We start from the raw sequence: 22,766 nt of genomic DNA on the forward strand, positions 1-22,766 counted from the left end.
ACGTCGAAAAGCAATACGTCAAAGTGCACTACAGTGCGTTTAGTGCAAGGTAGCAGGGTCCACACGGCAAGTTCGTGTGCAGCAAACTAATGTGCTCTAGATTTGCACCTTGGCTTGCAGTGCACTAACTCGCCATGTGAACAAGCTCATACCCTTAAAAAAGGCATCCTTATGGAATAGGTTAGTCTCGGACCCTGAAACAAGTGTTGCAGTAATCTGAAAATTAGGGACAAGTAATTTTGTGTTTGTAAATAACTGACTTTAAAAAAAAAAAAAACCAAAAACTGGGATTTTGGGTGCCCAGCGTCAGACCTGAATTTCAGAAAGTGCTGAGCACCTACCCTCTGAAAATTGGGTCCCTTCGAGATGCCTCTGGTTGAGCATCCACAGTTACTAGTCACTTTTGAAAATCTTGGCCCAGAGGCCTAAAGTTAGATTCCTAAGTCCCTATGGAGGCACCTAAATAAAGGACTGTTTTGAATGCCAGGAGTTCCAAGTGAAGTCCGTGGTTCTAAAAGGAAAGGTCTTTTACATTTCCATGTCTGCAATGTCTGTATAATTCTATGGAGATTCTTCAAGAGAGGCACAGCTTTCATTGAACTTAAACAATGCAGAAGCCATCAGGGAGCTATTGATAAAAGAGCTGACCTCTCATTGAACATCATCTCTTCTTCCTGATACGGAAGAAGATGGGTCTGAACCAAGCCCAGTTCCAGTCTTTTCCAAAGTCTGAGTGTATACAGATCTGGGGTTTTAGTTTGGGCCTCTCTCCCTTTGGAGCCAAATATCAGATACTAAGGTGCGTCTCCAGACTAGCTTTGATCACATGGAATCTGTACGGATGAGAATGAAGTGACTTCCACTGAGAGACTCAGCTAACAAATTTGCAAAGTTTAAACACAATAACAAATTAACTGCAATCTTAATGGATTAGTCTGGGCCCATTTGGGTCCAGTTCTTATCTCACAGGCCTCTGTTGATGTGCATCTGTTAAAATCATTTCTTACATAACCTTACCCAAGTGCAGCACAGCGCTTGGCCGATTTTATTAGATGCTACAGTACAGTCAACAGTGTGTCCTCTGCCTCTTTGCATGTGTGTCTTTCAGAATTAGCGTCTGATCCAGTGGGGGTTCTGGGCACCCTTTGCTCTTGCTGAAGTCAAAGGGAGTCAGTTGAACTCAGCACCTCACAGTATGTGGCCCTTAACTTTCCCTTCCCTCTCCCTTCCAACTGTGTTTACATTTGGAGTTTTCATAGTGTAAGGAACTTTACAACCTTTCCACTACTGGGGAAAAGAGAGAACTGGAAACCTTGTGATGAGGGTATAAAGGTTAAAAATAAATCAGGAACTCCGTTTAACAAACTGAGAACAAAGTGAGGCAGGCAGCTGCCAAGTTCCCCCCACATGAGTCCCATTCCCCTCTCAGGGGCAGCGGGCAGCTGAAGAATATGTTTCTTAGCACTGTATTCCCTTTTACTACACTCTGGCCTCTGGCCATATCAAAGTTGTACATAGAGACTTGCAACATGGTTTGCTCTGAAATCATTGGCCCTGTGTACTGGCTGTTCTGTCCTGGGTTATGTGTTTTCTGCTAATTGAATGTGAGGTTGTTTTGTCATTTTTTTCACATCTGGCAAACATTTTTTCCACCCTCTTCCTCCCCTGCCCATCTCGTTCCTTGCAGGGGTGAGCTTTACTTGTCTATAGAAGTCGGATACCGTTTTTTGTCTTTTTTAGTGTTTATATTTGAACAGATTTTTAAATGGCACCTCTAGCTGCAGCGACCCTCCGATAGTGAAACCCCTGTATCCTTTGGGAGCAGAATATTGTTACAGGGAAACGTCGTTTTGCTGCTACGTAGCTTTTGAGAGGAAGCAGAAACATTTATTTTCAAAGCAGGAGACAGCAATGCTGTGGCAGCATTTGGTCGCGGTGACTTTGTTTCTGTTATGCCAAAGGATCATTGTAAACGTCTTCCATGGCACACGGCAAACACCGACTAGGTGCTGTGTCAGAGGCTCGCTACTGATTTGCTACGTCCTGATGCTGAGTGCGGCTGCCAAACCGAGGAACAGTCAGATTTAGAAAAAGTTGTTTGTACTTTAAAAAATGGAACCAGTTTCTGACTGGGTGATTTTTTTTTCCTTTTTAATTTTATAAATGATTTGCCCCCAATTTAGCAAAGTATTTAAACTAGCAATTAAGTACCGTTGACTTCAAGTGCTTTGCTGAATGGTAACCGCTATCAATTAAGTATTGCTTTTTACCTGCAAAGCATTTTTACAAAGGTGTTAATCCTCACCTCACCCCCTATGAGGTAGCTTCTGTAATATCGATCCCATTTGACAGATCTTCAGCTGATGTAAATGAAAGCAGAGCGTTTAAGTGATTTGCCCAAGTGCACAGCGGCACTGCATGTAAGAACTGGAATTATGACTTCTCAATTGAGGGGGGAGGGATAGCTCAGTGGTTTGAGCATTGGCCTGCTAAACTTAGAGTTGTGAGTTCAATCCTTGAGGGGGCCACTTAGGGATCTGGGGCAAAATCAGTACTTGGTCCTGCTAGTGAAGGTAGGGGGCTGGACTCGATGACCTTTCAGGGTCCCTTCCAGTTCTAGGAGACCAGTATATCTCCATATTAAAAAAAAAAATAAAAAAATTGCTGGCTCTAGTGTGCTCAGACCACACTGCCTCTGGATGGAATGCTGGCTAACTCACAGGGCATCACTTCTTTGTGCCCTGTATGGACAATTAAAACTAGCTTGTGATCCTTTACTGTTGAACAGGTTACGCAATCTGTTTCACTTGATCGGACCCTGAGACTTTATGGTGGTGCCTTGATGTCCGTCCATCATCTATTATTATTTACCTAAGGGAAGCATTGAGGGGGATGGTCCATTTGAAAGATGCTGAAATAAAATAGCGGCTTATATCAACCGTTTGTTGCTAGATAAGGGGGCGCCGGCTGGGAGCCAACAAATCCATCTGCTCCCTCTTGTACCAAAGTGATCCCCCTGTCTTGTAGCAGAAAAGAATAAGCGAGCCCAAGTGTAACATATATTAAAGCGAAATGTAAAATAGCAAAGGCCATATGAACGGAGCAAAGGTATTTTCTAGCTGTCTAGTCTAACGTTTGGTATCATTTTTCTCTAGGATTACGGGGGCTTTCACCTCATAAATTTGTGCCTGCTTTAGGTCGTTAATCTTTCTTTACATGTTGCCTTGCAATTTTAGAGCTTTGCCACCATCTGGGATCACATTTTAAATGGAGTTTCCACTCAGTACGTTCCTTTTCATGAAATTATATATATAAAAATATAATAAATATATCATGGCTGGTTGGGTTTAAACGTTTTCAGTGCTTTTGCAAGGGCTTACTCTGGGTGGAAAAGCTTGTCTTCTTTAATAGGGAATCATAACAGCAACCAGTTAAAGGACCATATTTGCAATATGCTCATAATTGGCAATTTAAAATATTGGTGTATAATTCCACCTTGGAGTTTGCTGAGGAATGTGAGCTTTGTTGTTAAGACATCACAGTCCGTTCAGTATGTGATTGTCACTGCTGCAGAGAGAGAAGGGGCAACATAGATAGAAAATCCCAATGCAAGAGGATTTGCAGGGAAGCACCAACATGTATTAACTTGATGATGAATGATCAGTTCTATCTGGTGGCACAACAGATGTGCCTGGATTTGAGGCCAGGTTTGAGAGAGGAACCAGGCTGTGAGTTGTTGCATGAAAACCTGTGGAAGGGGAGATGAGGAGAGGATGGGGAAATGCAGAAGGATGGGGAAATCCAGGAGAAAGGGAAAGAGACTTAACTCATACAGGGCCCTCCATTCGCCAATTCTTGGAGGCAATAGAAACAACAGAAAAGGGCAAGTGAAAGGGGGCTGCGGAATGCTATTAGCTGCCAAATGGTAAATAATTAATAAATTAATGGAGGTATCCTATCTCCTAGAACTGGAAGGGACCTTGAAAGATCATTGAGTCCAGCCCCCTGCCTTCACTAGCAGGACCAAGTACTGATTTTGCCCCAGATCCCTAAGTGGCCCCCTCAAAGATTGAACTCACAACCCTGGGTTTAGCAGGCCAATGCTCAAACCACTGAGCTATCCCTCCCCCCCATGGTGGATTGGGACCGAGTATTTTGTCTGAGTACCACTCAGCTGTCAACAAGGGATAGGTATTTGGGAACCCTGGAGTTGTGGGACAGTGTCCATAGATTATGGAAATCCAGAGGGAAGGCATTCCCCAGAAGCGTCGTAGCAAAGGCTGCCTTCCTGCCCTAGACCCTCCTCAGGCAGAAGCCAAGTTCTATCAGGGCTGTGTGCTAATATTGGCTGACTCTTCCATGGCTGGACAGTTGCTGCCAGAGATAGAGCACAGCCTGAGTTAATGTTACCTTTAGGCTCGTTCATTCTCCCATGGATGTCTGCACAGATGTCCCGGGGGCCACCCCGGGGTAATGCCGTGGTGCTTGGCTACTTCTGAGCTCCACCTCCATCTGGCTTTGCCATCAGGATTCCTGAGTGTCAGTCATCTGTGAAGCTTCTTTAAGGGAGCTTCCATGAGAAGGGGGGATGGCGAAAGGGAGGTACCATCGAAGTGGCACTACTTCTCTCAGCATCACCCAGATCCGGAGGCCCTGGATTCAGTACACCTGGGCCAGGAAGGTTCTTATTCCCACTCTGGTGGAGGATCAAGTCCTAAACATCATTCATCATCTTGAGTCCTCATATCCTGGGTCGGGCACACACCTTGTTACTCTGATGTGCAATGGCAGTGCATTCAACGTGAAAAGCTTCCCCTTATTTGATTAATGCTTCCCCCGGTATCCAGGGAGAGCCGTGGTTCCCAATTCTGCTTTCAGACACCCTGGTGCAAGTCCATTGGTCAAATTTCCACTGGTGTAACTGAAATCAGAGTCTGAACCATTCTCTCTGACCAAACGTGGCATTTTGCTGATGCCATTAATAACAGGCATTTCCCCTGCAAATAGAAAAAAATTAAGCTGCAATAAGATCCTGTAACTTCCCTAAGTCCTTAGGCCATCAGAGTCAAGATGTCTGTTGCAAGCTCTGCTGATTATTGTAAAGCAATTCTGAACAAATAAATAGCCCGAATGGCTCAGCAGTTTCTGGTGTAATTTTAGCTCTGTGCTCCTCCAAGAATGTACACGATGAATAGGTGAATCTGTAATACATCTACAATTAACTCTATGTACGGCAAGCAGCCCTAGGGCTTGCCATGTAGGAATAATGTCAATAAACAGGTATGCTGTGGACCATGGAAATGTGGTCTTTATTAGTTGGCAGGAAAGTTTTGACCATGAGCTAGGGTGCTGTCTGGAAAAGCAAACAGTTCAGTTATAGATCTTCTTTCTTCCCCCATCCAATTTGCTGGAATCCAAAATCTACCACTTAAATGTACCCCTGGTAAAATATAAACCAATGGCCATTTACCACCGTGTAAATCAGGGCTGACTCATCGTGAGCAGAGTTTGGCTGGGTAAGTAAATGTCACATGCAGGAAGGGTTCACCTATGTTAGTGACTTTGCAAGTGCAGCTCTGTGAACTTGAACGCGAATCCCCAGGGATATTTTATAACACAGATGCATAAAATTTCATGGGAGAATTTCTCCCAAGGCCCTTTCCCCTCCAACGTCTGTAGCCATCATTCCACAAGAAACCCAATGCCCAGACACGAAGCATTTCTCTGATTTTTCATGCTTCTAACTTTTTGTTTCCAAGGCTTCACTAGGCATGGCGGAGGGACCTGTTTCTGCTTTGAAAACCCTCCACATGCGGAAAGCTGGGGAAAGGGGTTAAAAATGAACAAGCAGATTTTTTTTTATATATATAAAGTAAAAATATATACTCAACATCTGAAGTTTATTTAGGTCCTTTGGGACAGTGGCGCGGCACTACGTCTGTAGTAAATTGCCAACATTTTATGGTTGTGCTGGCACTGAGTCAAACACACATCTCCTTGGCTTGTGTTGCTGTGTTAAAGCAGGCAGATTCCAGTATGTTTTTCTGTTAGCTGAATATTACTATTGACTGGACAAGGGAAGCCTTGCCCAGCCAGAACTTGTAGCTAACTTTTATTATTATTTTTATTAGTAGATCTACCAGGACTTAATTATTTTGATGTTTCATTACTAAAGAGTCACCTCCCTCTGAACCATCCTGACATTAGATCTCTGCAATTTGACAGACGCAACATTTTTATTTTATTTTGGTTATGATTTTATTTTTATTGGGCTGATGTTAATAATTGGAAGTTTTCAGAGGAGCTATTTATTTATTTAAGTTCGCTGTTTATCTATCTATCTGTGAGAGAGAGAGAGATGGCTGGAATTTTCAAAAGACTCTAAAAGACAGGCACCCCAATTCCTACTGAATTTCTTCAGAAAATCCCAGTCCACATGTTTATCTTCACACAAAACCACCAAGCTGTGCATCAGCTAAGGTTGCTGCACATGTAACATACCCGACACAAAACCTCAAAAACCAGCAAATGAAAAGGTAAGCTATCTAACCTCTGCTCCTCCATGAGCACACCTACTCTACATCACAAAGAGCATACCATGACCTGAACTCTGCCCCAGTAAGGATACCAGCCTTCTACACTCCCACCAATCCCTCCATGACTTCTCCCTTCCAACCCATTGTCCCTTCTGTGCAGATCTGAGAACCCTCGGCTCCTCATACGTGGGGACTTGGAGCTCTAAGTTGCAATTGCACAAGGGGAAGGCTGCTATGGAATTGGGTGATCGACAGAGAAGACCTATTGGATCACCTAATCCAGCCCAAATCAGGATCATGCCCTGTAGTAGAGTCTCCATTGTTTTGTCCAATGTGATGGAAAACTGTAGCGTTTCCATTTGGAGATAAATTCAAGTCACAAAGTTCAGGTCCAAAGTTCAGGGAAGCTTAGATCCTGGGCTTTGTCTGGGGCTCATTTCTGCTTTCCCTAAGATATTCTGTGGTCTAGTTAGGTCTTTCTCCTAAGGACATTTTCCTCTGATTCTCAGCATGAGTTTCACCATTCCCTAGTTTCATACCATTGCTCCTCTTCATGTCCCTTTAAACAATTCCTCTATCTATGTGATGTTTATACCGTTCAGGTGTGTGTACACGGTTATTGTTGTATCCATTAGTCCAACAATTGGCCAAGCTAATCCTATTTCTTTTCATCTTTACTTTTCAATAAGTCCCTCCAGACCTTTATTCACTTTTGTTCCTCTTCTCTGATTTCCTTTCAATCAGTCAAAATTTTCTGCTGGCATTAACTCACCCAGGTCTGAAAGATGTGTGTGTGTGTTATTTCAACATAAAAACAAGTTGTTCTATCTAAAATTCATAATAAATGCTTAGCATATACATTGCTTTTTACATTTTCAAAGTCCTGCCCAAGACATTGTAGAAGGAATCTTCACATCTGTTAGCGCTGAGATGATAAAACAGAACTCTTTCTCCCACCGTTTCCCTACTATGCCCCTTCTAGTTCTTATTCTATGTTAAGATAATTTGAATTCTTCCTGATGACATGAGTGATCTTGGCCTTTGCTGGTTTCTTCTTTCATGCAGGAACTGATGGATTTATATAAAGTGTTCTGGCTCTGGAACTGATAAGGAGCAGCAGTAGCAGCTGTGGGTTGATTTTGGAAGGAAACCTGCGATAATATAAACTGATGCACTGCTGTAGTTGCGAGTGCGCAAAGTCTGAAACAAAAGTACCGTAGACCTGATCCAAAGCCCACTGAACTCAGTGGGGGTGTTTTCCATTGACTTCAGCAGGCTTTGGCCCCAAGAGATGTGTGGAATCTTCAAAAGTGTCTGGCCCATTTTTAAAAATGACATGGGCACATGGGACCCTAAGGCTTATTAAACTTCGCTCCTGCGTCCAAGTCACTTTTTTGAAAATGGGACTTAGGCTTCTAAGTCACTTAGTCACTTTACAAATTTTACTTTGTCTGCTCTTGGGCTATTCACTTTAAACCCAAATTGTTAACCTTCTCAGTGAGGATCATCATAACAGAAACATCCCAGCAAATAAGCATATCGGATGCACCTGAGACATACCTGCAATGTGATCCTTGGAAACGATGTTGTTTAGACAACAGGTTTAAGCAATGCATGTAGTGAAACATTCTTTTGATTATTTGGAAAGCGAGATGTCTGTTACTGTCTTTTTAGGGTAAAACGCTGGGTTTTCTAGCCCTCTTATTGCCGTCAGTTTATAACAAGGTCATGAATGTTTTTGAATGACCCTCAGTGGGTTTTATAGCAGCATCTACTATTAGAATGCCCACTTCATCAGACGCATTCACCCACGAAAGCTTATGCTCCAATACTTCTGTTAGTCTTAAAGGTGCCACAGGACCCTCTGTTGCTTTTTACAGATTCAGACTCACACTGCTGCCCCTCTGATACTATTAGAATGTAAGGCGACCAGCCAAGAAAGCAACACAGAGATAAAGATTCTGCAGAAATTTTGCAGATTTATTTGGGGTGGGTGGAGAGAATTCCCTGATGAATATGGAAAAATTCCCTTGACATGTTTCTGGTTTCCACATCATTACTAATCCTTGAGGCTGTCCTCTCCCTTATGCTCTTTGACTTTGCACATAAATGCACCACAGTTGCTAACATGGGAGACTCACTCCTCTCCGTGAAAGAATAATATACATAGCCCAGTTTTAGCAGTGGACTATTGAAGGACAATGTGGGACTTGTTTTCATACACACAATCCTGTAGTATATGCAGAAGAGCGTTGAGATTTCCCTAGTCTGAGAAGGAATATCGAAGAGTGGGATGGGATTAAAAAATGTGATCGGAGTTTATGTAATACTGTACCAATAAGGAAAGGGGGGGGGAGGCCATATGTGTTTACAGTCCCAGAGAAGAGCGTTTACTCTGGTGTATCAATAGCCTTGTGTTGGGTTTTAGTGGCATAGAGTTTAGTAAATTAGGAGTTTTTAGGTACTTAGCACTTTAATGGTTCTCACTAAGAACATAATTAAACTCTAGACCCCTTAGGGAGAAAAAACAGTTTATTGTGCATATTTTTAGAAGTTGTTACCAACCCTGGTAGATACAAGCCAGAAAACGTGCATTAACTGGAACTTAGAATTTATTTATCACAGCGAGCAGCCCCCTCCAAATATCACTTGAGAATCACTCGTCACAAATCTGTCCCATGAATTATGGAATGAATTCTCCCCAATCTTATTTCAAAACACACGTGTGGTGTTTTTTCTTACTGGTGGAGGTGCAAGGCAGGGCTGTAGGTTTATTATTGTGTGTGGTGGGTTGACACATGCAACCATGCTGTTGCAAACAGTTTTATATTTAAAAAGTAAAACCATTTTATGGGATCATCCAACACTGCAGCTTATTCTAAGACTGCTTCGCCAAGGTTTCCTCTCCATTTCAGTTATGAGTTTGTCTTGCAGCTGGTTAATTCAGTTCATACAGGGCTGCTGCAGATCCTGAAGTGGATCACAATCACTATCTCTTGCTCAATTCTCTCAGTAGAACTTTTTCTTGGAAGCTTTCTAGGATGCATGAGGTTATGAATCAGCAAAGAAGTGGAGCTGAAGGTTTAATAACACCCGCAGACTAAACCCCCTTAAAAAGATGATGGAATGTTTCCCTCTTCCCATGGTTTTGACACTGATGCCTCTTCATCACAAAGCAGAGATGTTTACGTAGGAAACAATTGTGCTCGGAAAGCACTCAGCATGCCAGAATTACGCAGTTTTGCAGGTTTTCCTCTTAAATGCCAGCATATGCTCCATGTACCTTCCCCCAACCACGACTATACCAGTGGGTATTCCACAGGTGGAATGGTTGGCGGGAGGTGAAGGAGGCGGAGGGGGAAGCCACCCCAAGCTCCAGTTGGCAGCTGTTGACTTGAACACACAAGGAAAACAGAGAGAAATTTCCCGGCGACGCAGGTGCCTGTGTGTCGGGTTGCTCTGACTCTGATTTGCTCTGGAACGCGACTTTTGCCTCAACACCCTTTCCTGAGTAAACACTCGTTTCTCACTGGAAAAGCTGCATAGCACTACACCCTTTTCCACAACCATATGGAATGCATTCCGAAGGAACACACACACACAATGTGCTCCTCTGGGCTTTTCTCTTCTTTTGCTCCCTCTCTTCTCCTCACCTATCTTTTAACTAATCTCTCTCTCTCTCTCTTACACACACACACACACACACACACACACACACACACACACACTTTCCTATTACTTACCATGTTTTAGTTACACAAGATTTATGGTTTTGAGAGGTGGCTACAGTGTTGGAGAGGAAGGTTACATTATTGATAATGTCTTGATAGGCTCCATATGCCTAAAACCGTTTCCCATCAAAAACACTTCTTTCCCTCCATCAACAAATCCTCCAAGGAGCCATGTATTCTTTGTGGTGCTGCTGCTGGTGCATTAGAATGTAGGTCCCTTGGGTCGGGGACTTATTTGACTCATCTCGCCTATTGCACAGCCTCTCATCTACCAACATCTGTGTATAGATATTGAAAACAGGAAGGAAAAAGTACTGGGCTAACATGAGCTGCATTACTGACCCCATGACAAATTGCTAAGCTGCATCTGTTCCCTTTTTCTCTTGTTTCTACTTTGGGAGGAGGATTATTGATAACGAAAATGGCCGCTCACCACTTAGTGTGATCAGGAGTTGGGATCAATATCAGAAAATCCATCCATGGAGTCTGGGCTGTCCCCAAACAGATGTACAAATGTCTCTTTAAGTCAGTGGCTCTCAACCTTTCTGGACTACTGTACCCTGTTCAGGAGTCTGATTTTTCTTGCGTACCCCCAAGTTAAAAACGACTTGCTTACAAAACCATACATAAAAATACAGAAGTGTCCCAGCACTCTATTAATGAACAATTGCTGACTTTCTCATTATTACCATATCATTATAAAATAAATCAACGGGACTATAATTATTGTACTTGCATTTCAGTGTATAGCCTATAGAGCAGTATAAACAAGTCGTTGTCTATATGAAACTTTAATTTGTACTGACTTCGCTAGTGCTTTTTATGCAGCCTGTTGTAAAACTCAGCAAATCTCTAGATGAGTTGATGTACCCCCTGGAAGATCTCTGGGTACCCCCAAGGGTACGCGTAGCCCTGGTTGAGAACCACTGCTGTAGGCTGTGACTGTACATTACAAAGTTTTGGGTCTACATTAGACTGGGTCTACATTACAAAGTTTTGCAAGCTTAGCTATATCAGCTGGGAGTGTGAAAAACTCAGGCACAACTGTACCAACAGCAGAGTGCTTTCGTTGGCATAGCTAATGCCGTTCAGAGAGCTAACGTGGCGGAGCTGGCAGAACTATACCAGCAAACGCTCCGTAATGTAGACAAGCTCTCGGATGGGCGTGGTTTTGCATGGGACACTTCTCCCATGTGCTTTTCCTTCCCCTACAGAAGGGGGCGCTTCAGAGACTAGGCACAGAAGCGGATGCACAGAACCTCTGTGGTCTGGCAATCCCTTGAGAACAAGTTTCTCAACGCCTGAGTTTGATGCGCCCCACGCTGGCTGCCTTTCTCAAGGATCTAGGTATTTACACTTCTGGTCCTTGCAGAAAGTGAGGCAGTACAGCGAGTGAAGAGATCTATGCACGTCTTCACAGCACGCCAACCGCAAGATAAAATGGCAAGACCCATTTATCAGGGAGGAAGAGGGATGAGGGTGTGTGCCACCTTTACCTACCTTTGTCGCTTTTAATTTCAGATTATTATTTGCAGGCCTTCAACCCACTTGTCCATTCCTCGGTTTTGCTGGGTAAAATTACACCCTGAACAATTAACACTTTATCCAGTTTGGTTTTGGTTTAACGTCTCCTCTCTCTCTGTCTCTCTCTCTCTCTGTCTCTCTCTCTCTCTGTGTCTCTCTCTCTCTCAAGTCTGTCCTTTCTAAAGGGAAATGTATTGCCTAGCAGTTTTGGAGGCAAGGTGGAAAAAAACCCTTGATGAATCTCTCTGAAGTACTGGGGATTGCTTGTGAAGAACCAAACATCCAGATTAATTTAAAACAGCTCCCAAGTGGGGGGAGCGGGTCGAAGGGCCCCCAATGGCATTTCAAACCGATCATCTTGCTGAACCAGGATGTATGAACACCATGACCCTCTGCCCCCTTGTTGTACTGGACTTGGCAGCGTTCCTTGACCCCTCCGATTGCTCCATCCTGTCCCGGTGTCAAAGGAAGGAAGGATGCGGTCTCTTGTCCTGGGGGGTTACAACAGCCTCAAACCCAGATAAAGCAACAGCTTTATTAATTCCAGCTTTGCTAATAGGGAATTACAATGGTTGTGGGATTTGGCAGTGGGCGCAGACTCCATTGCCATGTACAATACAATATTTTCCCTGGATTGTTTGTATTTTTGATTTTGCTACAAATAATTTAAAGATGTGTTGTGTCTCCTTCAATTAAAACAGTGATTTTCAGCTATTGTGTTTGCTGTCAGGATTTTAAAACAATGGTAATAAATTTGAGCTTTTGTTAGACATGTTAAGGTGAATTGTTAACTCTGTAGCATTTTTATTGGAGGTGGTTATTAACAGACATGAGTTCGTTGTAGCCTGGGTGGTAGGATAAGCAGGTTTATTGCACTGGGTAGAAAACTCCCCGGTGTCAAAGAAAAAAATCGGGTTGATATATGAATAATTTGGTGCAAACACTAGCATCTTAAACTGACACCCCGCATTTGGAAGCATTTAGTTAGATTGTAAACACTATTGAAATAGAGCCCGCCTCTTTGAATCAGAAGACCCGAGTTCCTTTCCCTTCCTGGTTCTGTGACTTCCTGGGTTGCGTGACCTTTCCCTTTGTTCCTCTAGCTGTTTCACCTCTTTTATGATACTTACCACTTGTTTTGATTTTTTTTCCTCCCCAGTTTTTGGTTTTACAACAAGAAAACGCAAAATTTGGACTGAAAGGGAAATGGTCTTCAAAAAATTTCATTGGGTGGGGGGGGAAGGAGGTCGTTTTGCAATAGAAAGTTTCAACAAAGTATGTTTAACCGGCTCTTAGTAATGGTAGTAGATGTGGAGGGGACTTGTTGCCACATGACACCTCTTCTTTACTCTTTCAGACCCAGCCAGTACCCAACCCACTAGCCTATTACATGCACCGGTCACCATGGTGGTTTCACCAGTTTGAGACGTTATGCAATCACTTCATCGAGCTGGTGGTGCCGTTTTTTATCTTCATGGGACGTCGCATGTGCATCATTCACGGCATTTTACAGATTCTCTTCCAGGTGAGGCTTTCCTGGTTTTGCCTTATTAGTGTCATGGCTGAGTGAGTGGTGGCTGGGGGCATTTGAAAGACTCTGAAAGCCTCCCCCTATTTTTATATGTGTTGCAGCGTGACTGTACAAGATCTAGGGAAATATACGAACAAAAATGGCAGGGGAATTGGATGATTCAGGTTAGGTTACTAGTTTGAATCCAGCCCAGGTTGATGGTTATTCAGAATCATTGGTTGACAGCTCTTTGGTGAGCTGCTGGCAGAGTGTCTGATGTCAGTGCATTCACTACAGCCAATGTTGTCCTCTCTGCCCGTAAAATTGCTAATTGGTACAAGTGTGATGTAGATAAATCTGTAGGGCAGGGATCGGCAACCTTTGGCACGTTGTCCGTAAGGGAAATCCGCTGGCGGGCCGGGACGGTTTGTTTACCTGCAGCGTCCGCAGGTTCGGCCAATCACAGCTCCCACTGGCTGCGGTTCACCGTTCCAGGCCAATGGGGGCCGAGAGAAGCGGCGCGGGCTGAGGGAGCTGCGATTGGCCGAACACTGCAGTCGCGGCAGGTAAACAAACCATCCTGGCCCACCAGCGGATTTCCCTGACAGGCCGCATGCCAAAGGTTGCCGATCCCTGCCCTACAGATTTATCTACATCACACTTGTACCAATTAGCAATCTTATGGGCAGAGAGGACAAGATTGGCAAAGGGATTAAAATGAAATGCTGACTAGGCCATGACTCCAGTTGATGGAGGTGGTAGAGTTGAATGAAATTGCGCTATTTATCAAAAATAATTTATTTTATGAAAACATTTAATTTTTTTTTAAAAATTTTCTATTCTTTGAAGAATATTGACAAATGTTAATGGAAAAATTTAGCCTGTTCGTCATCATTCAAAATGTTTGTTTCATTTTTTTGTAATGTCAAGTTTGAGCACTTTATTTTGAAAATAAAAATGTTTAATGTAATAAGACAATCCATGAAAAATTCAAAAAACTGAAAATCATAGACTGTTCCTTTACTCATTCACATCTGAATCTTTTCCCTCAAATGCTTTTTAATTAAACACCAGCCATTCTGATTCTCAGGTGTAACTTTCAGTTTTTGTTAAATACTCTCTGTTCAATGTCTCTTCAGCATTGGGAAGCTCATATACCGTAGCTGATGGTGCTTTTGCAAATACATGTGATATATAAACTGGAGAACCACTTATAAACTGTCTGGGTAAACCACAAAAATGCTGATTGGATTTTAAAAGACTGACATGAAAGCAAGGGAATTTTGAGTTCATGATGAAATATCCCTGCCTTCCCAATCACATTCCGTCACATCTAGGTACCACAGCACATGTGGCCTGTTTGCTCTCTTTACGCACCTTGTGGTGCTAGGATTATTACATGTGATGCTTTACGAAGTCTCTCTTCTATGCTACAATCACCTGCAAATGGGAGCCAAGACCGGGATGTAATATAGTGGTTTAGAAATGGATTTGTTTACCATTTGATTGGCTCTATACTGGAACAATCCAAGATCCCACTTTAAAAAATAAATTCTATCCACATCGGAGTCTTTGACTGTAAGAACTTAATGCCCAGGTACATTTCACTCTGCACTGTTTACCCAGCAGTGCCCCCATACAGAACTAGTCAATATTCCTGTTGAAGCGTGATTGTTATAAAGATGACAATGCTGATAACTCTAGGAGGATGAAAAGATTGTTAGCTGTCTCTCATGCCTTTTATCCAGGTGGTGTTTATTATTTGAGTGATATCCTGTCACATGTATTGTGCAAATATAGAGCAACTCTAGGCAACTGTTCGGAATTCCCTCTCTTGTTTTTAACCTTAGTATGTTACGGGAGCCTCAGCCAGATTTATGTGGTTAAATACGATATTCTGTGGCTGCTGCAGTATATTCTTCAGTATGCTAGAAAGAATAATTTCAGAATCAATCTACATAGCTATGGCATTTCTAGGGTGCCTATTACTTCAGTACCTGAGCAATATAATGCTTGCTGAGAAATCAGTATCATGTGCTTTGGTGCATAGGTGCCATTCTACTCCGCTCTTCGTAATTTACAGTCCAAGGAAAAAATGTAATAGATCTATGGACCTTATTGCTTGAAAAGATGAAATTTTCAGATAAGTACGGTCCATTTTCCTATTGTGGTTAAACACTAAAGGTTTACTAAGTAGCTCTTAATACAGAGTATTGATAGAAAACCAGCTCTTCTTAAGTAATGGATGGTGCTAGAAATCTCTCATGTCAGTTCTCCTAAGTATTGATATTCAATCATTAGTGCTAGAGTGGCTTGTTAAAATGCAACCACTGGGCAGTTGATAGGAGCTGGAGTAGCAGCTTCATGTTGCAGGGGCGTGTGATCATTTTGTTCAGTTGGGATGCATGCATTTGTTCAGTTGTAACAGCTGGGCTGCCCCCAGCTTTGGACTGGAACCATATGCAGAGTGGTGAGCCGTGTGCTTGGATTTGCTGCAAAACCACAAGTTCATTCAATTACGGGCCCACATTCGAACCTGAACTGAGTTTTGCATTTATAACAAAACCCTAAACCAAGTCAATTTTGTCTGGTTTTGAAGTTTTGTTGCCAAGATTTCAATGTTTTGCACTGCTTTGAGGAAAAAAACGTTTTGTCATTCAAATCCCTCCTCCCAGCCATCCCCCAGGAACCAAAAAAGATGCACAAATATCTCTGCATTATCCCTTTGCTGCCTCTGGCTTACTGTATATTTGGCGTCCTCTTACATGTAAAAGTAATGCTGAGCATCATAGCAAAGGAAACGAATGCTGCCCACTCTACAGCCAGAGCCAAACCTGGAGACAACCATTCTAAATTCAGCCTTCCTGACAGAGCCAGAAAACGGGCTAGCAACTTCTCAGATGACCCCCTAATGGGCAATGCAACCATTTGTATGCTACAAAATTGAAAAGGGGGAGCCACTGGGATCTGAAAAAGAAAGGTACGTACAATAAACGCTGGTAATGACATAATGTAAGTGGGGCCATCTACCTGCCGTTCAGTTGGCACTTTATTGATAGTTTGCAATTACTGACCTATTTCTATCACAAGGGGCGTCTGCAAGGGAAAAAGGGTCTCAGTGTAATAAGCAGCCCTGGAGCCTTTATAGCATTTCAACAAAAACCTGTTTATTTAATATTTACTGCCCCTTTCCTTCATTCAGAATGACTTTTATTGACAATACTTCTGCTCTGCAAAGGAAGCCATAAAGTTTAATGTTGATATACCACTTAATTCTGTTTTTCAAGATTTGAATTGACATTACATGCAAGTTTTATTGGACATTTTATAATTGTTATTGGAGTCATGGTGGCTAGGCTAAGTAAGTGTATTTTTCCAGATTCCAACTGGCCTGGAGAATATTGCTTTGTCGGGAGTCCCCCTCCCAAAACTGAGTGAATTATTCTTCGGACTATTTCACGCTGTAATGAAAAGGTTTAGGGAAGAGGCTTCCATCGTTGCCAATCCTGCTAGGGAGATGGTAAGGAGTGTGTGATCCCAACAGAACTGAGGACTACACTCACGGGGCGTGACTCGATGACAGAATTACAGTCCGGTTATGCTGTATCGTGCATTTATCATTTGCAATACATAGGATACCCGTGGGCGACTTACTGGGCGAAAGCAATTCTGCAGATCAGTCTGAACATGAATGAAACATACGCAGTGACTCTTGTAAATATAGAGATGTAATATGCTCACTTTCCTCCTCTGTTGTTCAAATATTTGTTGTGATATATACACTGCATTTAAAGAGAAGCTGACAGTGTTGGCTGGTCCCAGATTTTACCCTCCTCTCACCCCTCCCACTAAAAAATGTTTTTTTTTCTTTCAAAATATCCACCCCACCATAATTGAGAGGTTTCTTCCCTTTTGAAACCAGGGGCTGTATCAGGCTTGAAACCCAGAGGCTGGGCTGGGGGACCAGACAGCAAACTTAGGTCCTGTCCCTGATTGTTTCTTGGAAATGCACTGCATGCATAGATACAGCACCAACCCTTCCTCGTCGTGGCATTGTTCGGGTGAGCAAGGCAGGGAAGTTGAAATTGATGGGAATTGTATGTGCTAGACAGCAGCCTGCCCTGCAGGCTCAGAGAACTTGAACCAGGTAGGAAGAGTGAAGACCCGTGCTACACACCTACCATCTTCATGAAACCCCATTGGTCTGATCCAACCAACCAGAGAGCTAAGATTTTAAGAATGCTTCAGCCTTGTAACTGCAGATGATGTTGTTGTTGCCTTTTTTTTTTCCGTTGGTTGTGTATTTTTATTGTCTTGGGTGTGTTTTCTGGAGTAAAGGGAGTAAATTTTGGGCCCGTCCACCTTGACAAGTGTCCCTTTAACTAAAGCTGCCTCTTATTTCACTCTCTGGCTGGATTCTTAGTTAATGATATAATCCCCGGGAGCCTGAGGGCATCCCAGTGCCAGAGGGCAAGGGTTCACTGGTATCAGGTAGTGAGTTTCAGCTGGCTGACCAGTTCAATGTACCCCAATTCACTTATGACATAATCTGTACCTAGTAGGTGTCGTGTGAGTTATCATTAGAAAGCCAATAACACACGGATCATTACCGTTCCTGTGTGGTGTATATATGGTAAACTCCGAAAGGACTGCAAATGTGAAAGAAATATGGGACTAAAATGTGTTTGAGCCAGACAAGTCTAGAGACTGGGTAAACAGGCTTTTTCCAGACAGAGGAAAGGCCAACACCTCGATCCAGGTGCAATGGCAATCACAGACAGATGGCCATTCATTGGCATATCAGTGGCTACGGGGACAGATCCGTTTGCATTGTAGAAAGCCCCAGAGGGGAAGAAACCAGCATGGAACCTCCTCCATCAGACTCCATGGCCTCTTTCCCGACAGCAGGGACATTGGTCTTTGAGAAAGATACGTTTCAAAAGTTCAGTGAACCATGAAAGAGACAGGCAAAGAACCCCAAGTGATCTCTCACCTAAGCCAACAAAGGAACCAAACCCTTTGGATTTGTGGGAGATTTTGACAAAGGGAGCGGTCAGCCATCTTCATGCAAGGAAGTGTGGTAAGAATCTTAGGGTAGGTCTTCACTACCCACCGGATCGGCGGGTAGCAATCGATCTATCGGGGATCGATTTATCGCGTCTCGTCTAGATGCTATAAATCGATCCCCGAACGCGCTCCCTGTCGACTCCGGAACTCCACCAGCGCGAGAGGCGGAAGCAGAGTCGACGGGAGCCGCGGCCATCGATCCCGCGCCGTGAGGACGGGAGGTAAGTCGATCTAAGATATGTTGACTTCAGCTACGCTATTCTCATAGCTGAAGTTGCGTATCTTAGATTGATCCCCACCTCCCCAATGTAGACCAGCCCTTTACAAAACTATGTCTTGGTTTAAGGTAAGTCTTGGTCACTAGAAAGTGTTTTTCAATTTTTGTTGCTTGTAATCATTTCTATCTTTGTCCCTTATACCTGAGCTCCCTTAAAACCTCTCTTTTTGATTAAACAAACTTCTTTTATTTTTAGTCTAAATCAACCCCTTACTGTGTTTGCCTTGACGTGATGATTGTCTCCAGTTAAAACCACAAGCTTTCTTCTCTTTAAAGAGGCAATGGACATTATTACTCCTCTGATTGTTCCAGGACATTTCAGGGCAGATGGTTTGGGGAAAACTTTGGACTTTGGGGGGGTGTTGGGGTCACTTGGCTAGAAGTAACCAAAGAGGGTGGAGACCAGTGTGTGGTTGAGGTGTAACAAGCAAACTGCTGGAGTCAGAGTTGCTCAAAACGCAGACACCTAGTGTATGTTTGGATGCTGGCTGGGAGCGTCCAGAAGGGAGCTACATTAGCTGAATGTTTTAAGGCACCAGGGTTAGAGGATAAGCAGTGACACAACCTCTCACTGGCGTGAATTGCACCTCAGAACACGACACTCCCCAATAAGTCAGACAAACTTATTTGTCAGAAACTTCTTAGTGTAAACAGACCTCGGTTTAAAAAGCAAGTGACGAGTGAGAGATGAATGCTAGCTGGTTCCCATTAGAAAAATCATTACTTGTCATTATTAAACACTAAATTGCCAAGAAAAAGGCTTTGAGGTTTACAGCTGTGGGTGTAGTTCTTGCAAGCAGCTGCACACAGAGATATTCGCAGTTAGATAATAGTGCCCAGAGCCCATTTGCCCAGGACCAAAGGTGAGTCAAGAGAAAATGTCACCCAAGATTTAAGAGCAGCGAGGCCAACCCCCGTCAGCAATTTATCCTCATGGCAGGCTCAGAAGCAGCTCTCGGGCCATTAACGCAGCTGCGCGCAGTGCCTGCCAAGGGGCCAGGTGCCTCTGCTGGAAGACTCTCTTCCACAGCTTGGCATGCATGTCCCGCTACAGCTGGCTACGTCTCGTGTGTGTCCGTGTCCATAAGTGCCGATGATTCCCTGATGCCGGGAAAGAGATTGAAAAGGGCCATTCTGATCCCTTGATTGATTGCAATTTAAACCCTAAAACTCCAGGACGATACACTTTAACTCTCAAAGAGATCGTTGTGGCATCAAAGCTTTGGGGCCGTGTGATTCCGACTCTGGGAGAGCTTGTGTCAGACTTCCCAAAGCTCAGTAACTACAGCTGAGCGGCATGGATGGAGTGTTCGTATAGAGCCGTATGATTTTGTATGCAGCGTTTGTGACCATCGTCGCTTGACAGCGCTGTCGCGACAGGCGTTTGCGCTGCAGTGGGATCCAGAGCAGCGTCCCAAGAGCCCTCATCTCTGGCCGTGTTCCCATGACCCACACGTCATGTGTTCGTTTCCACAGATTTAATAACACAGCCAAGTTCTAACGTAACTAATATTTTATATATTGGAGATTCAGGTGGGAAATCGGTATGAATGTGACCCGGGCACACGATGGGCAGATACCGTGCAAGCTGCTCACTTCTTTCCCCAGCACGGCCCTGCGGGTGCAGCTCAGCTCTGACCAGCAGCACCCCCTGCCGCTGCAGTCCTGGTCCTCACACGCCTGCGTCGGTGCTCCTCAATCCGCAGCTGCAGCATCCTCCGCTGTTGCCGTGCTGGGCCCGCATTCTTCCTGCCAATGAGCCTCCAGCCTTATCCAGACTGCTCCAGTCCTGGGGGCTGGCTTAAGCAGACTAGCAAACTGCACCCCCATTCTCTGCTGGGCAGAAAGGGAGATTAAGCTCAGGCTCGGAGGCCTGCTTTTCGTTTCAGCTTCGGTCAGGATTTGACGTCAGAACTTTTAGCTTTTTCAGACCCAAGAGTACTGTACTAACCCGGCACATGTATGCAGGGCGCCTTATTTTGACCATCTTAGCTGGCATGCAGATATTATCAGGTGATAATGCTGGGTGTCCGTTCCACCATGTGGGCTGCTTTGTATTCAAGATGAAATCTCAAAAGGGGAGTCAATGGATTCCAAGGTAAAAACCTTGTTTCTTGCTTTTACAGTACAGAGAAATCCAAATCTAAAACAGAAATAAAACTACATCGACGGTTAACTTTTCAACATCGTTACGGATTTATTGTACGCAGGTGCCAGACTTGACGTGCTGGGCCGCACTGCTGCAGATCGGCTCTGCCAAGAATAAAAATAAAGCGGAGGCCAATAATTCAGCCCCGTCTCTGCTCAGTCCTGTACTGTTGCCCTGTAAAAATAGCCTGGTGCAAAATGTCCAGATTGAGCCCCTGAGTACGCAGAAGAAGCCTGAGTTAGTTTAGTCTGTGCTCACAAATGAGCATTGAGTCTTTTGAACTCTTCAGGGGCCTGCTAAAGATGCAAAGCTTTTTGCGAACACTTATTTTTGCTCTTTCTGGATCCGCATGAACATTCTGAGACTGTTGTTCAGAGTCTGTACCATATTCACTGGGATACTTCACAGGGGACAAGAGAAAGTCCAGTGGATAGGGCACTAGACTGGCCATCAGGAGACCTCACTTCTATTCCCATCTCTGCTACTGACCTATTGTGTGAACTTCGGCTAGTAGCTTTTCCTCGCTGTGCCTTTGTTTCCTCTCCTGGCCTTTATCTTCTCTGTTTAGACTGCAAAAAGTTTGCAGATGACACAAAAATTGGGGGAGTGTTAAACAATGAAGAGGACAGGTCACTGATACAGAGCGACCTGGATCGCTCGGTAAACTGGGCACAAGCAAACAATATGAATGTAAATGTGTACATCTAGGAACAAAGGGAGGACTGTATACTGGGAAACGGTGACTCAGAAAAAGATTTGGGGGGAGGGGTGATGAGTAATCAGCTGAACGTGAGCTCCCAGTGTGACGCTGTTGCCGTAATAGCTAATGCAATCCTCGGATGCATAAACAGGAGACTTCCAAGTGGGAGTAGACCAGTTATTTTATCTCTATGTTTGGCACTGGTGCAACTGCTGCTGTAATACTGTGCCCGGTTCTAGTGTACACAGTTCAAGAAGGATGTTGATACAGTGGGGAGTGTTCAAAGAGCCAAGAGAATGATTAAACAATGAGAAAACATGCCTGATAGAGAGAGGTTCAAGAAGCTCCACCTATATATTATAGACCATTCAGCTTAACTTCAGTACCCAGAAAGAAAATGGAGCAAATAATCAAACAATCAATTTGTAAGCATCTAGAAGTTAATAAGGTGATAAGTAGCTGTCAACATGGTTTTGTCAAGAACAAATCACATCACATCAACCTAATAACCTATTTTGATAGGGTGACAAGCCTTCTGAGTGGGAGGAAAGCAGTAGATGTGATGTACCTTGACTTTAGTAAGGCTTTTGATGCTGTCTCATGTGACCATCTCATAAACAAACTAGGGAAATATAGCCTAGACCAGTGGTTCTTAATCAGTGGTATGTGTATCCCTGAGGGTACACAGAGGTCTTCCAGAGGGTACATGAGCTCATCTAGATGTTTGTCTCGCTTTACAACAGGCTACATAAAAAGCACTAGCAAAGTCAGTACAAACTAAAATTTCAGACAGACTATGTATATATGTTTATACTGCTCTATATATTAGACACTGAAATGTAAGTGCAATATTTATATTTCAAATGATTGATTTTATAATTATATGGTAAAAATGAGAAAATAAGCAATTTTTCAGTAGTAGTGTGCTGTGACACTTGCATTTTTATTTCTGACGTTGTAAGCAAGTCATTTTTAAGTGAGGTAAAACTTGGGGTACCCAAGACAAATCAGACTGCTGAAAGGGATACAGTGGTCTGGAAAGGTTGAGAACCACTGGCCCAGACGAACGAACTATAAGGTGGGTGCACAACTGGTTGGAAAACTTAACAAAGAGAAGGTTTGGGGGTGACTAGATTACAATCTATAAATATCTATATGGGGAACAAATATTTAATAATGGGCTCTTTGATCTAGCAGAGAAAGGTATAACATGATCCAATGGCTGGAAGTTGAAGCTAGACAAATTCAGACTGGCAATAAGGCGTACATTTT

General features: G+C 43.5%; 1 protein-coding gene across 6 annotated transcripts in view; it reads left to right on the forward strand.

Annotated features, from left to right (window-relative positions):
* LMF1 (lipase maturation factor 1) overlaps nucleotides 1–22,766 on the forward strand; it is a 331,417-nt gene that overhangs the window by 224,913 nt on the left and 83,738 nt on the right. For 5 of the 6 annotated variants that reach the window (XM_065560223.1, XM_005288979.5, XM_065560225.1 and 2 more), the window contains one exon: nucleotides 13,149–13,316. The exons of the other annotated variant lie outside the window; for it this stretch is intronic. In XM_065560223.1, coding sequence (XP_065416295.1) covers nucleotides 13,149–13,316 — 168 coding nt within the window. The remainder of the gene's footprint in view (nucleotides 1–13,148; nucleotides 13,317–22,766) is intronic. 6 annotated transcript variants of the gene reach the window in all.

Source organism: Chrysemys picta, chromosome 10, assembly GCF_011386835.1.
Source record: "Chrysemys picta bellii isolate R12L10 chromosome 10, ASM1138683v2, whole genome shotgun sequence".
Taxonomy (NCBI): Eukaryota; Metazoa; Chordata; order Testudines; family Emydidae; genus Chrysemys; species Chrysemys picta.